Source organism: Empidonax traillii, unplaced genomic scaffold, assembly GCF_003031625.1.
Source record: "Empidonax traillii isolate 1590-97213 ecotype Southwest subspecies unplaced genomic scaffold, ASM303162v1 scaffold182:size1009393, whole genome shotgun sequence".
Lineage (NCBI taxonomy): Eukaryota > Metazoa > Chordata > Aves > Passeriformes > Tyrannidae > Empidonax > Empidonax traillii.
The window spans coordinates 189,182-204,012 of NW_020955375.1; the positions used below are offsets into that span (position 1 = coordinate 189,182).

At 49.9% G+C, this 14,831-nt stretch overlaps 1 protein-coding gene across 3 annotated transcripts in view; it reads left to right on the forward strand.

Moving 5' to 3' along the window:
- The window catches only part of GLYCTK (glycerate kinase), a 17,092-nt gene extending 4,880 nt beyond the window's left edge, over nucleotides 1-12,212 (forward strand). Inside the window, exons 1-6 of one of the 3 annotated variants that reach the window (XM_027886209.1) lie at nucleotides 628-3,960; nucleotides 5,317-5,428; nucleotides 7,366-7,760; nucleotides 8,126-8,277; nucleotides 10,083-10,258; nucleotides 10,895-12,212. In XM_027886209.1, coding sequence (XP_027742010.1) covers nucleotides 7,474-7,760; nucleotides 8,126-8,277; nucleotides 10,083-10,258; nucleotides 10,895-11,800 — 1,521 coding nt within the window. In that variant the 5' untranslated portion in view covers nucleotides 628-3,960; nucleotides 5,317-5,428; nucleotides 7,366-7,473 and the 3' untranslated portion in view covers nucleotides 11,801-12,212. Of the gene's footprint in view, nucleotides 1-627; nucleotides 3,961-5,316; nucleotides 5,429-6,183; nucleotides 6,362-7,365; nucleotides 7,761-8,125; nucleotides 8,278-10,082; nucleotides 10,259-10,894 lie in introns of those variants that run through there. The other 2 variants (XM_027886210.1, XM_027886212.1) reach the window with 2 other exon arrangements.
- Nucleotides 12,213-14,831: the final 2,619 nt, after the last annotated feature.

The window sequence follows — 14,831 nt, forward strand, 5'->3', positions numbered from 1 at the left end:
TGTGTCCATGCCCTCCTCTGAAATACACCTTGAGTACTTTCTTATCCTTCCCCCATGCTATTTTCAGACCAGTTAATGCACATTTTCATTTCCCAGTATTCTTTTATTCCTCTAAAAACTTCCAAGCAGTACTACAGGATCACTGCAGCTACAGCATCATGATCCTGAACCGTGTGAGACATGGGGTAAAGGTGTGCAGGACACACTGAAGCCTTTGAGAAAGACACTGTGGCTTTTGAGGCTGCTGCTCCAATGCACACGCCTTTTTTTGTCGTGAATCCTGGTATCAGGCTCTGTGTTCCTGTTTTCATGTATTTCTTACCTTAAAAAGTTATTCCTGGAGTATAACAGTAGCTGTGAGATTCTCCCACGCACACCTCAAAGATTTCTGCTATTTTAAATTCAGAACACCACCAGATCTTGGCATTTTGGCCCCCCAGAAACTCAGAATCAAAAGAAAAAGAAAAAACAACAACCAAACCATAGACACTTTCCTAAACATTAATTGCACGTTCCTTTCACAGTCTCCAGAACAGGGTTTGATTTTGTGTTTGGATCCTGTTGCCCTCCTGTGGTCAAACCAAAGTCCGGGAGCTGTCGCTGAAGCTCTGCCTGCAGGCCTTTCAAACAGGCTGAATTATTTCGTGTGGATTTAGTGAGACAAAAGTCTTTCCCCAGATTCCTTCCCCTCGCTGTTTGTTTGCTGGAGGTCACCCTTGCAGGTTGAGAGATCTCACCCGGCTCATCCTCTCAGGCCACAGTGGGTTTGGCTTCTCTGAATGATTCACCTGTTTTTCCTTTGAAACGGAGGCAAGGTTTTCACACTGGAGTCCAGGGAGACTCAACAAAATGCCTTCATTACTCCTGAGGCTCTCGGGTTCAGCTGCCCCTTTGTTCAGCTTGGTTCAAAACCTACCACTCATTTCTGTGTGATGAGAGGTTTTAGAGAGTCTCGGGGTGCCGTGCCCTGCACACTGTAAATTGCAGGATCAAAGCCTGGATTATCTCTTGTGGGCCCTGGAGGTGACTCACCAATACCATCATAAGACAATTTACTTCAAAACACCTACAATACTTAGCTAAGTTTTACAGTTGTATAACACCGTGGGTTGTTGATTTGATATTTTGTCACTTCCTTTTTATCCTCCTGCCTTTCTTCCTAATCGTTGGAACTTAGTTTGTCAGTTTATACCAAGCTGGAATTTAGCTGGCAGGATAATTGGATCTCCTAGCAAAATGTCATATTAAGTAGGAATCATGGATAATGCCCCTGTAAAATTAGTTAATGGAAAAAATGTTTAATTGCTGCTTGAGTGATATTGATCACATGCAGTTATTCTACCTCTGCATTTCTATGTTCCATACCACTGGAACCTGCACAGTACAGGGACTTGTGCTTGCTCAGCAGCAGAAATTCACACTTCTCCTTGCTGAGTGTCCCGAGGTTTCTGTGGGTCCTGACCTTGAGTTTATCACGGTTGCTCTGGAAGGTGCCTCCATCAGCACTTCCCCAAATTAAGCACTTTGTGCTACCCTCCAGGTCACTGATGAAGCCCTGGGGTGAGATGAACCCCAAAAGATTCCCTGCTGATTACCAGCTGTCCTGACCAGTTACCTGACCCCAGGCCACTGGTTTCTGCCCTCTGAGCCCAGTGGTCAGGCTGGTTTCCAGCAGGTCTGACTGTGTTTGCCCAACCCACACTTCAGTGTGCTCACGGGAATGATGTCAAAAGCCTCACTGAAGTCCAGGCAGTTCACATCTGCTGCTTTCCACATTCCCCACAGCCTCTTGTCTCAGCCCAGAGGGCAGCTGTAATTGTCATCCTGTGACTGATTAAGATTCCTGGCTCTTTTTCCTCTTATGTTATTTCCAACTGAGGAGCTCATAATTTTCTGCTATTAATCCCAAAGAGCGTGACCTTGTATTTCGCAGCACTGAATTTCAACCCTTTTTTACTGTTCCAGTCCTCAAGGCTGGCAGCTTTTCATCTTCTCTAGAGTACTATGATCCTTCCCTGTATTTTAAATGACTCTCAACTTTGATGGCAAGTTGACTCAGAATAAGGAGTTTGAGAAATTACAGCATGAAAGGAAGTAGACTTGGCATGGACTTAGCTCCAGGGTAGTAGTGTTCTGTGTTGAGCTACAGAAGGATTTTTAGTGAAAAAATTTTCTTCCTTGCAATCCCCAGTGCATGGGAAAATCATTTCCAAAAGGTATATAGGGAGTGAAGGGAGTGTGACCTAGAAAAACTAGTAAGATGCATGTGTCAAATCTAGTTAATTTTTTTTACTAATCATACTGATCTATATATATAAAATGCTGAACACTTATCCTCCCTGTGCTTGGCCTTAAGCCACGTTCTCCATCAAAGGCAAAGAGACCCTGCTGACACTTTCCTGGTGAGTAAATCAGTCATGAGAGCAACATATTTCTTCTCTAACAAACATATAGAAAGCCATGTATCGGAAACTGGGACTCCTGGGTTTCCCAGAGCTCAGCATATTCTTGAAACAAAGGTATCCAGGCTCCATCCTGCTTTCTCCCTTGCCTGCCTGGCAAGCCCTCTGGTCTCATCATACTTCTTCTGTCCACCTTCATCCTCTTTCCCAGTGCTTTTCCCAGGAGCACCGCAGTGAGTGGAGGCACAGGGTCTTTCACCCAGTCCCTGCAACCCACTCGTGCACTGGACCCTTCACAGCTGCCCATCCTTCCTGCAGAGACATTTCCTCTCTTACCAAATGTGAATGAGGCAGTGCAGTAATTTTATGCAAATCCATGTGCAGATTAAAAAATTAATCAAATTCTGAAATTTTCATTTAAAGAGATTAGTCTTGAAAAATCCCCCATCTAATCCTCCCAGAATAGACACTTGGAACAAGCCTTCCCCGCTTTGTTTCCCTCCTGGGTTCAGCGCATCTCCTGGAAAAATTTTCTCGTAATGCTTTTGGGACCGTGCGGAGCAGCGAGTTTGAGTTTCACCAGGCGAATTAAAGTTGATATATCAAATGATAAAAAAGATGTGTCAGTAAGTGGGAGCAGGGGAGTTTGAGGCAGTAAAATCCCAGCTCCGTTGTACTTCATAGGTAAACTCCCCTGGTGATACAGGAGAAATGGGAGCACTGAGGCTCAGTGAGTCTAATGTTAATTTACGTACCGAAGAAGAAAGTCATGCAGCAAGAAAAACGAGGAGCGAGAGATGCTGCTAAAACTTGCTGTGTCTGGGAGTTTACTGCTGTAATCTGTCTTTTAGAGCTCGAGCTCAAAATTATCCTCAGGCAACTGGGGTTTGAGCCAGTGCCATCTCAAATGTTTTCCAAGCCCCTCAGGGATTTTGGAGCTGACCCCATACACGGTGGGCCAGCCACCAATCCCTGCCACACCAGGGGAAATCCAGAGACATCCCAATGACACTAAAACTAAACTAATTTAGGCCCCCGAAGATCTCAGCTGAATTAGACATTCTGGTGCATGAATATACAGCATCCTCTGATCTCGCAGCACCTGAAATGCTCAGGATGTGTCTGTGGTTGGGTTGGCCTGCAACAAGCTCAATTACCCCGACTTCAAGAAAACCACAAGCCCATGATGCAAATCCTTGAACAAACCCCCACCCACGGCACCTGGAATAGCTCAGCTCTGCCCAGCGATGGCAGACTGGCCCCTAGAAAGGAATATTTTTCTGTCTTTCAAGCAGCTGCCATGGAGTGAGGTGTTGGCTCATTTTTCTCGCTGCATGGGCATGGCCAGCTCATTTGTTCACTGTTTTCCTCCCCAGTGTGACTCCGAGTTTATGGCTCAGGCTCTGCCCCACTATGTCCGTGCTTTTGGTCTCCTGCCACCATCCAATTTACTTGGCAGCTTTACTACGTTTCTGCCCCTACTGCTGGATTGTTTCTGTCTCCCTCTGACTTTGGCTCCTTGCCTGCAGAATTGCTTTAATTAAAAAGTTAATAAAAGGTAATGCAAACGAGTGTTTTGCCTGTATTTTATCACAGTCCAGCTCCTCTCCCTCCCTCTTTCCCAGAGAAGGTGAAAATAAGAAGCTGGGGTTTTGCTGCTTTTTGGTGTGAGAGCTAACAGTGGAAATTTCTGCAGGCTTAGGAGGAGCCCTGTGAAGAAAGAGCTTATAATGCTGTGTGTAGATTTATTGTAAGTGTGTAGATTATTCATCAGTGAAAGCTGAAGAAGTTTTCATTTAAAGGGGATTAATCTAAACCCCTTACAGTCCTCCAGCTGTCTTTGGAACAGGTAATTCTTAGCATCATTTTCCTCCTAAGCTTAGTGCAAACTTCTAGAAAACTTTTCAAAAGACTATCCCGACTCCATATTATCCCAAACAGGGACAAAGGGAAGGTGTGAAACCTGAGCCCCACTCATCCTATAGCATGTCACCTTATATCCATGTAGAAGAGGGCTCATTCATCCCTGTGTGATTTACCTGAGAAAGTAGGAAACAAAGATCAGTGCATGAAGCAATATGAGTCACATCATCAGCCCCTTCTCTCAGCCCAGATTCCTCCCAGCCAGCAGTGGGAAGAGGGAAACACAGGGATGTGAGGGTGTAATTTCCCCACGTGCAATGTGCAGCAGCTGATGGGCAGTTACATCATTTCTAAACCTACCATCTCTGGAGGGAGCCTAAAAGCTGCCATTTGGGTTATTTTTCTTTCCATGACTGTGTTTTGGGGTGATATTCAGTCCTCCTGATCTTGTTTTTAAAGCCCCAGTAAAGTGAGTAGGAGTTTTATTTATTTATTTTTTTGTTAATATCTATATTGGATTTCATAGCACTGATTTATAGCTGTTTCCTGATGACATTTAGTACCCAGTGCCTGAGACTATATAAATAAATTACATAAAAATGGATTTGTGGCATCATTAGCAGCACCCCCATTCCAAGGGGAGCCTCCAGTGAGCCTGCGTGTCTAATCAGAGCTGACAAGGAGCAGAGTTACACACTGAGACATCCAAAGCTCATGGATCTGTGCCAAATTCAGCTCTCTGTTGCACTGGTATAAAGTTGGATAACCTCTGATTGCAAGCGGGTTTTTACACCATATTTACTCTGCATTTACACCTGGGCTCTGAGATCAGTGCCAGGCAGTGTGCCCTAAAATGCTGAGAAGCAAAGGAAAGACACTTGCTGACTTCACCAGGCTCCGCATCAGGCCTCGATGGTTAAAATATAATCTGAGTTCAGAGTGCAGAAAACAGATTACATGCCTGCTATTGTAGTGAAATGCTTTCCAGAGCAAGCATTAGCAGTATGTACACAAGTGCCAGATGAATTAAGCTGGCATTTATTTTTTCCAGCTCCAGTAGGAGAGGATTTCTCTTAAACAACTCATGCCCGCTGTGCCGTGTCTGGAGCTGGAGCTGAACGGAGCCGCCAGGAGGGCACGTGTGAGAGGAGCCACTGTTGCAGGTCTGGTTGTGCTCGATTCCCCTGGTCCTCAGGGTCAGTCATGCACAGAAACATCAAGGCAGAGACAGAGCCTCTTAAAAACTCTGGGGCTTTATTTTCTGCAGTTCCCCTGACTCCATTTAAGCCTTTTTCTCCAGCCGCTTCTGCAAACCCTGTGTCGCAGCTTAGGGGAGGTGACCTGGGGCGTGATGCACTTCTGCTTTGTAACACCTTCCTCTGATTGCACTGTGCTGCCAGGTGAATCAGAGACCTGCTGGGAACAGAGATGCTAATCTCAGTTCCTAAGAGGTGCACAGCTGACTTCACTTCGAGCAGCACAGTCACTGTGGCCCTCCCTGAAGAGGGGTCAGTGGTTTACGCTGCTGGCAGCATTAGCTGCCATGAAGTTTAAGAGTCTAGGAACAAAGTGGCCAGGACGCCCTGTCTTTTAATCTCTTCTCTGCTCATGGTTGAAAAGGCAGTCCTTCTGACCAATATCTGAAGAGAGGTGGTTAATCTGCCTTGGCTTTTGCCTTTAAAATCTGTTCTCCTAAGTATTAAATAATTTCTGGTTAGACTCGATCTTAAGGGTCTTTTCCAAATTCTGTGATTCTTAGGTTTCTTTCTCTGACTAACCTTTGATTCTCCAAATAGCTTTATCTGCAAGTCCCTTGTTCAATAGATTTCAGAGTGTACCCACATTTCATTGCCTGGGAAGGAGCTTGTGTAGGGTGTTTTTTTTTTGCATAGAGCCTTTGGGTTCATACAGCAAAATAAGGCAGATTTAGGCCTAGAGGAGCTGTTGGAAAGCTTGTCTGGCTTAATCATTAACACCTTGCAATGCTATGGGAGTGTCAGGACAAAGAGACCTCTGGACTCCTGAGCTTTCACAGAAGAATCCAGCCACTTGCGCTGAAAAACTCCACTTACTAGAGAGAGGATTAACTCTCTCAGGTAATTTGATTGGGTCTGTGATTGAGTGTGTTGCCCGGGCTGCTTGAGCCTCCTGGCACTCTGCCTCGATTGCCGTGAGCAGGAGGGATGCAGATCACAGGGATCTTTGATCCTGAGAAACCGGCAGTGAACTTGCTGCCAGTTAACAGAAGGAAAAGAGAAATGCTGAGAGGGAATAGATGCCTGTGTGCTGGCAGGGGCTGCCTTTCCTCTGTCAAGACAAGTATCTGCCCTTGAGCAGCTGAGATCTTTCGGTCCGTGCACAAATCTGTTGCGTATAATGCTAATGCTCAGTGGAGACCAGCTCAAATGGGCTTTCACAGACACGGCTGGCAACTTTGCCTTGATCTGAAGTCTTATTTGGGCTCTAAATGTGATTTTAATGGATAATGAGAGGACTAAAACATAAAGGCAAATGAAGCCTTGTGTTAATTTGCTGTTTGGTGAGGAAACCTCATTACTGGTCTCTCTGTGGCCACCAGCAGCAAGGGATCAGGCAGCCAGCAAGCCTGTTGTTTCTCTTGAGTCTGTGTCTGATGCTGCAGGGACACATGGGGCACTGCACAGCCAGAGAATGAGATCAGCATTTGGCCAGCACAAGGAAGGGAGTTAATGTAGTGAAAAGCTGTTCCACCCAGATGCCCTGCTCTCTCCAGGACAGAGAGCAGCTTCCACAGTTTGGAAAGGTGTCAAACGCTGAGCAAATAGAAATGATGGCTTGCCAGTGGCAAAGCGACAGTGATAGAGAAGCTGGCTGGCAGAGCTCACCTTCCCTGCAGGAGGTGATGGGATTGCAGGGGAATCACAAGCTGACAGGTAGTTTGAATGTGACGCTGTCCTTCCCTCCTTCCTGCCTGGTGAGAAATTTGAAAATGCTGTTCATAAGGCACCTTAATCTAGAGGAAACAGGAGCCAGAGCTTCACGGTTCTTGTTTTGACCTCCCTGCTCTCTCTGTGACAGCTCTGTCTCTTCTGCTTGCAAAAATGTTCACTTTCCCTTGCAGGTTGGAGGCTTCAGCTGTCCCAGCTCTGGAGGCCTTGCCAGTGCTGGCAGGGTGTGTACAAGCCCACCCCACAGCGCAAACTGGCTCAGCCTGGCCACCCTGTGCAGAATGTCCCTCCGTGAGCACGCACTGTCCCTGTTCCGCAGCGCGGTGGGCACCGTGCGCCCGGCCCCAATGATGAAGAGGGCTCTGAAACTCCAGGGGGATGGGTGCCCTCAGCTGCTGGTGAAGGGCCAGACCTTTCCAGTGAAGAGGGGCCTGTACCTGGTGGGTTTCGGAAAAGCTGTGCTGGGGATGGCTGCAGCAGCAGAAGAGATCCTGGGAGACCACCTGGTCCGTGGGATCATCAATGTGCCACTCGGCATCCAGAAGAGTCTGCAGCAAGCAGGAATGCAGTAAGGAAGACTGTTTCTGGACAGTTTTGGGGGTGGGGGTAGGCTGCCAGATTTGTCCTCCATGGAATGTCCTGTGAACCCTTTCAGTCCTTTCCAACTGCCCTCACTCTGTTGCCCATCCCATCCAACCCACTGCTTTCATCTTCAACCACCGTCACATCCCAGTGGCACCAGTAACAGAGCCCATCTCTTGTGCTGGATGTGCTGCCTCTCCAGCCCTGGGATGAGACACTCAGCAAAGGCCATCTCCCTGTCCTGCTCACTTGCTGTACACCGCTGGTGCACCAGGCACCTGCAGAGGGACAGCCTGGCTGCCTGTGTAGGTGCACAGGTCAGTGGCGTGACTGCCTCTCTTATCTCACCAGGGAGATGCTGCTGAAGCCACACAGCAAAATCCAGGTCATTGAAGGTGCCAAGAACAACCTCCCAGATGCAGAGGCTCTGAAGGGGGCTGTTGCCATACAGCAGCTGGCTGAGGGTCTGACTGCAGATGACCTGCTCCTTGTGCTTATCTCAGGTAGTGTGGGGATACCGGGGAATGGGATCTCCTGAGGCCATCCATGGCCATGCAGCAAGGGAACGCATGGACCCTTGTACCTCTGTGATTTTTCCTCTCCCTTCTGCCATCCTTTCTCAAGGGATGCAGCAAGGGAGAGCACAGGGCTTCCTGGTGCTGCAGTGGACACACTGCCTCCCAGCACTGGGGAGATCCTGAGCTGCACAGCCTGGGTCCTGTGGTTGTGCCACCACAGTGAGATGGCACCTCTGGGCACAGCCCGGGCTCTGTTCTCACCTCTTGGCAAGGAGATGCTTTCTTCCTTCCCCCTCCTTACATTTTGGGATGCAAACTTCGAGATGCAAGCACTTAGTGGGCTTACACACTAAACTTTTGCAGGGGTGTGAATCTGCAAGCTGAGATTTGTGATGACCCTTCCCAGGGCTTGGCTGCTTCCCAACCAGTGGAAATTCAGTCTCCAGGTACCAGCACAGCGAGCTGCCTGCCTGGCAGGGTCAGTCCTGCACACCTCCAGGCCCTGGCTGCTGGGCCCTTGGGCTGTCCCCAGACCCAGGGCTGTGTGAGGACAGTGGGTATGGGGCATCAGAGGGATGCACAGACATCACCCCAGCCTGAGCTCAGCTGGTTGAGGGTGTCACAGGACAAAAGCATGCAGGGGCTCTGCAGAAACCCCTTGGCCTCCTCTGTTCAGTGTTTATTCCTCTGTGGGTGCTGAAGCCTCATCTGGTGCAGAGAGAGTAGTGCCGTTAGGCAAACACCCAAGTGACTGGAATCTAGCTGTGCTTGCTGGGGATTCCCCTGGGCTTCCTCCTGTCTTCTGGCTACAAGGATCTCCAAGAGACTCCTCAGCCCTTCAGGGAGCCTGTACAGGATCTCCCTGTGGCTGTGACTCCCTATGCATGTGCACTCCCACACAGCAGCCGGTCCCCAACTGCTCCTGCCTCTCAGCTAGATCCCTGGCTATTGACTGAAACACAGGCATTTGCATTTGTTTTTCTTGCTCATCATGTTTTATTGATGCTGATTTGTCTCAAACCTCTGAGCAGGCTTTGCCTTTTGACAGTAGCTTTCAGCTGTACTTCTGTGCATGTTCACTCTGCTCAGATCTTGCTCTTTTCTCCTCTGGATTTTTCATCCACTTTTCCATTAGAATCTTGCCTTCTTTCCCATCTTTCCAATGCCTGCTTGTATCAGACAGGATTCCCACTGATGAGGCTGGACCCCTGGACTCAGGATGTGCTTTGTCCTTCGCATTACTGTCTTCCCCCGTCCTTTCCTCCCAGACCTAGATGAGCACAGTTCAGGAGTTTCCAGTCTTGCTGCATCCATAGTTGGCGGGGTTTTTTTGTTCGTTTTTTTTTAACTCAGTGTCCTGAATAAATGGAGCCACCAAAGCAGGCAGTGTCTCCACATGCATAGCAATGACTGCTGTGCGAGCCATGGAGGCTGAGCTCCCTGCTCACCCCTCCAGGCGAATACCAGTGACGACACACTGGTAGCCCAGAGTGGTGGTGATAGTAGTTGCTGTCCCCTTTCTGTCATCCCCACAAACACTGGAGGCATGTGGTATCCTGGCCTGGCAAGGTTTACACTGCCAGGAGAAGTGTAGCAGACTGCAGAGAGTGCAGAACAGCAGTGATTAAAGCCCATTGGTGAAGACTGAATTCTCCAGAGACGTTAGCTTAGGTCCCCAGTTGCCTTCCCTCCCCACACTAGTGAGGGAAGAGGAAAGGTTCAAGCCTTGCTCTCTTCTGTCCTCCCTTTCCTGCTATCCTGATGTCCTTGCCATCTCTTCTGTATCCTAGGGGGTGGATCAGCCCTGCTGCCTGCTCCCATCCCTCCCATCCTCCTCGAAGAGAAGGAGAAACTCACAAAGACGCTGGCTTCCCGAGGAGCTGCCATACAGGAGCTGAACATTGTCCGGAAGACTCTGTCCGTGCTGAAGGGTGGAGGGCTGGCCCAGCTTGCACATCCTGCACGGGTAACCACGGGGAAGGAAGGCCTTGCTTGCCCACAGGTCACCCATCTACCCCCAAAGTAGAGGTTCAGTCATCTTACCTAAGCATGCTGCAGGGCTTTTTCTTTACTAAGTGAACAACCTGTTCATACTGTTTTGGGGCTCTCTAGCTGAGATTTCACTGAGGACCCAAACTCTCAGAGAGTCAAAAGTGGAACAGGGGGAAATTCAGGCTTGGCAATCATCAGCCATCATCACACCACTCGCAGCACACCCCAGCCCACACCCAGCAGGCACTTCCAAGTGCTGGTGCTTCACCACAGTGCTTTCAAGGCTGGTACTGACCCTTGGCTCCCCTGGGGGCTGTTCTCAGCACGTGCCATCGCTGAACTCACACTAGGCTGGGCCTGAGAAGTGCAGTGTCACAGGTTACATCTTCCAAAGTGATAGTCCAGCATCAAAGGGGACTGTAGATCTGTGAGTTCAAGAAGGGCAAGGTGACACTCACAGGACCATAAAACAAAAATTCCCTGCCCTGTTTCCATCTGCTTTCGTGCAGGTGTGGTGCAAGTGTAACTCAGAGCAATACTTATGCCAGGGCTCTTGTGTGGTCACCTGTCTCTGCCTCCTTCAATAATCTGTGGGCATTTCTTTCCATAGGTGGTGAGTCTCATCCTGTCTGATGTGATTGGTGATCCCCTGGATATCATAGCGAGTGGGCCCACTGCTGCCAGCTCCCACAGTGTCCAAGACTGCCTTCAGGTACTTGTCAAATACAACCTGCTGCACAACCTGCCCAAGTCAGTGGAAACTGTCCTCTCCTGCTCTCCCACCAAGCCCACTGCTCCAGAAAACTACTCCCATGTTTCCAACATCATCATTGGGTCAAATACACTGGCTTTAGACGAGGCCAAACGCCACGCTGAGGGCCTGGGCTACGCAGCTCTGGTTCTGAGTGCAGCCATCCGTGGGGAAGTCGGCCGTGTCGCCACGCTGTACTGCCAGCTGATCCGGCTGGTCTGCCTGGGCCTCGCCGGCCTCGCAGAAGGGCCCCTCAGTGATGAGGTGAGGGGCGATCTCCTGCAGCTGGTGGCAGAGCTGGAGATTCCAGGTTTGGACCTTGACAGGTTTCTACAGGCCATGCGAGGATTAGGGCCTGAAAGACCAGTCTGCATCCTGGCCGGCGGAGAAACCACAGTCCAGCTTCAAGGAAGCGGCAAGGGAGGGAGGAACCAGGAGCTGGCCCTGCGTGTGGGGCTGGGGCTGCACAGGGCACAGGCCATGGAAGGCAGCAGCCCCCAAGGGAGGTGTGAGATCATCTTCTTCAGCGGGGGAACGGATGGGCAGGATGGGCCGACGGAGGCAGCAGGAGCCTTCTGCAGCCCAGGGCTGGTGGCTGAGGCGCTTCAGGAGGGCCTGGACGTGGAGGCCTTTCTCAGGAACAATGACTCCTACACCTTCTTCAGCCAATTCCAAGGTGGGCGTCACCTCCTGGTGACAGGCTTGACTGGCACCAATGTCATGGACATCCAGGCCATTTTAATTAGAGCCATAGAGAGATCATGAGAGCTCCCTCTGCAGATATCCAGATGCACTTTATTAGAACCAGGGGCAAATGAAAGCATCAGCACTGCAGACAAATGCAAACTACTTAAATTAGGGCTCACTGTCAAAGGTGCTGGTATCTCACAGAAAGAATTCACTAATTAGACACATGAGTGGATGTCCATAGCAAAAGCAAGCACTTGCAATTGGGGGGATCAGAAAAAGGTAAGAGGTCATGTTGCAGACAAGGAAGCTGGATTTAAGATGCTTGTGACTTCAAGTGAAGTTGAAGACTTCACATGCTTCAACTATAGTTAAAAGATGTGGGGAAGTTGCGGCCATGGCAGGACTGCCAGGGAGAGCCCTCACTGCACTGTTGCACCTCCAGTGACCCCTGCTGAGGAGGGAGCTTTTGCAAGTTGACAGAATATCAGTGCATATTAATGCACTGCAATATCAGTGACTGAAGGATATAAAAGCAGTAAAAGCAAGGCCTGCTCACCTAAAGCATGGAGGTGCTGGAAGGATGTGGTGGGGACACCCAGCACCCACTCCACGTGCCAGCACAATGCCCTGCAGCTCCTCCCACAGCAGGGTACTGAGGTGACACAGAGACCCTAAGCCCAGCATGATGCAAACCCAGGAGTGTGGCTAAGGAGCACAGTGGCAGAGATACTGGATGGGTGACACAGGCAGTGCACAGTGACACAGAGGGTTCCATACCTTCGCTGCACAGCGCAAGGAAGGGGATGAACTAAGTGCAATGGCTCCTCCAGCCTCCTCCCCTCCACAGGAACATCTTCCCTTCTGATCCCTGTTGGGAGAGCCTCCGTACCAGCAGCATGTATGCTATGAGCTTTCATGGTGTTGTTTTCCAACTGCCTAGAAAACAGTCGTGCATCCAGCCCGAGCCACTGACCTTTCTTCTGCGCTGAGGCAGAAGTCGCTGTCACTCTGATTAACTCTGCTAATTCCACAGAACAAAAGACAAGGAAACCTTCACGCTCAGCTCTCCTGACCCATGCTGCTGAGCTGATCAAAGGGCAAAGCTGCCAGAGCTGTGCTCTGACAGGGAGCTGCTCCCCCCACATGTACAAGGACATGGTGGTTTATCATGGTTTTGTCACCTACTGCAGTGTGATATGTGGGAGAGCAGAGATGAGCCGGGTTTCCCAGGATGTGCAGCCCACAGTGAGGCTGGATTTCAGAAGGGCTTTGCCTGTAGCAACAGGCACGTTGATGGTTTTGGCTGGATATTCAAAGGACTTCAGCTCAGCAGCCAGTATGACCCAGCACGTCCAACTCCTTTTGAATATCCGGCTGTTTGTTACAGAGCCTAAGTGAGAGCTGAGCTCCTTTGAAAATCCAGCTCTAATGTAATAGGACACGCTTGACTCAGACTCTTTCCAGACAGACCGACCTACTCCGTGTGGCTGATCTCATCTCGTGACATAAACACACTGTTGTGCCAACACCGTGAGTCGTGGTGTATCTCACTGAGCAGTTGTTCTGCTCCCGCCTGGATTGGAGAATGGATTTTTGAGGAGGGTACAACACCTCCTATTTTGGTTTTGAAGCCAATATCTCACAAGTAGGGATATCAGCAGGACCATCACAGGGGCCCAGTATCAATGCCAGGCTGGCAGCTGGACTATCTGGGCTAAGGCCCAGGCACAGTGTAAGGCACAAGCCTGGGGATTTCAAAACCCTAGTCTTGCCCGGGATAGTTTAAACCCATCCACGCATCTCATTTGTCCTCAGAGTCTGAAGGTCTTCTGTAACATGCCTGAACTTGCTCACACTGGCAAACAGCTCCAAGATCTGCTGGGGAAAGTCTGCCAAGCGTTATAAAGCTCTCCATGCCCCCGTAATGTCAGGGGGTGGTTGTGCAGGAGAAGCTGCTTTGTGCTGTGTGCTTTTCTCTGGAGGTCGCTGGCAGGTCACCTGCTCCATGCCCAGCAGGCCAGCTCCACAGGGGCACCAATACACGGAGGTACAGCCACAAGTGTGGGCTGCAGCCAGGATAACTGGCTAAAGCTGGCTCCACCGTGCTGGGAATGCTTCCTGGCCAGTTCTGCTCCAGTGGAATGCAGAGTGACTCTGGTTTCAGGCTGGAGTGCCTGGCAGAAGGGTCCCTGGCACTTTCAGCAGCAGGTCCAGTGTGCCACAGGCCCACCATAACTCCCTGCCCGCAGGTCTGGCACACTGCTGAGCCTTGCACGCTGGCCCTTGGAGCTGCAGCCAAATTCAGAAGACCTTGGGCTAGTGCTGGCTGGCTTCTCCCAGGAAATGCCTACCCCAGATACCCTGAGCAGTGTCCTTGCTTTCTGAATGGGGGCTTTTCACTAACAATTAAAGAGTGTGTGTTGGAGAGGAGAGAAGGCTAATAAAAGGTTTGTTGAAAGGATGGAGCTGTTTGAAGTACACTCCACATCTACCTTTGTTTGGCCACCATATATGGGTTTTGTTCTTGTCCTTTCTTTCCTAGTGAGGAGATAACAGGATAGGGAGAGGTTCACTAAGGATACCCAGGCTACAGAAATACTTCTCTGATGCTTTAACCTGAACAGCTCGAAGCTACATTTCCAAGGGGTTGCTTGGGTGGACCTTCTACCTAGGGACAAAAGGAGCACTGGAGTTTGCACATCCCTCACAGACAAAGCATTGTTTTATTCCTCTGGACAGTGCTCAGCAGGAAATTGTCTGTTCCTGCTCCAGCCCAAAGCCAGCTCCCTCTGACCTGCAGTCCCTTCACAGACAGCAAAAGGTGCCACACATGAGCCAGCATACATTTGGGCCACACTGGTCAGGTTTAGCAGGATTTGTGAGCTAACAATTGCATCCTAAGACACAAGAGCGTCGCTTACCTGCCTAGTAACGATTTGCCTCTGGGCTGTCAGGGTCTGCCAGAAACGATGACTTTCCCCCGTTGGGAGCTTGAGTGAGTCACCACAGCTGAGCAGGGCTTTGCAGCTTGCCCACGCTGGCCTGGATGGGATACTGGCATCGTGGGAGTGAACCCAGGCAAGTGAAGGAACCCAGAGTGCAGCCA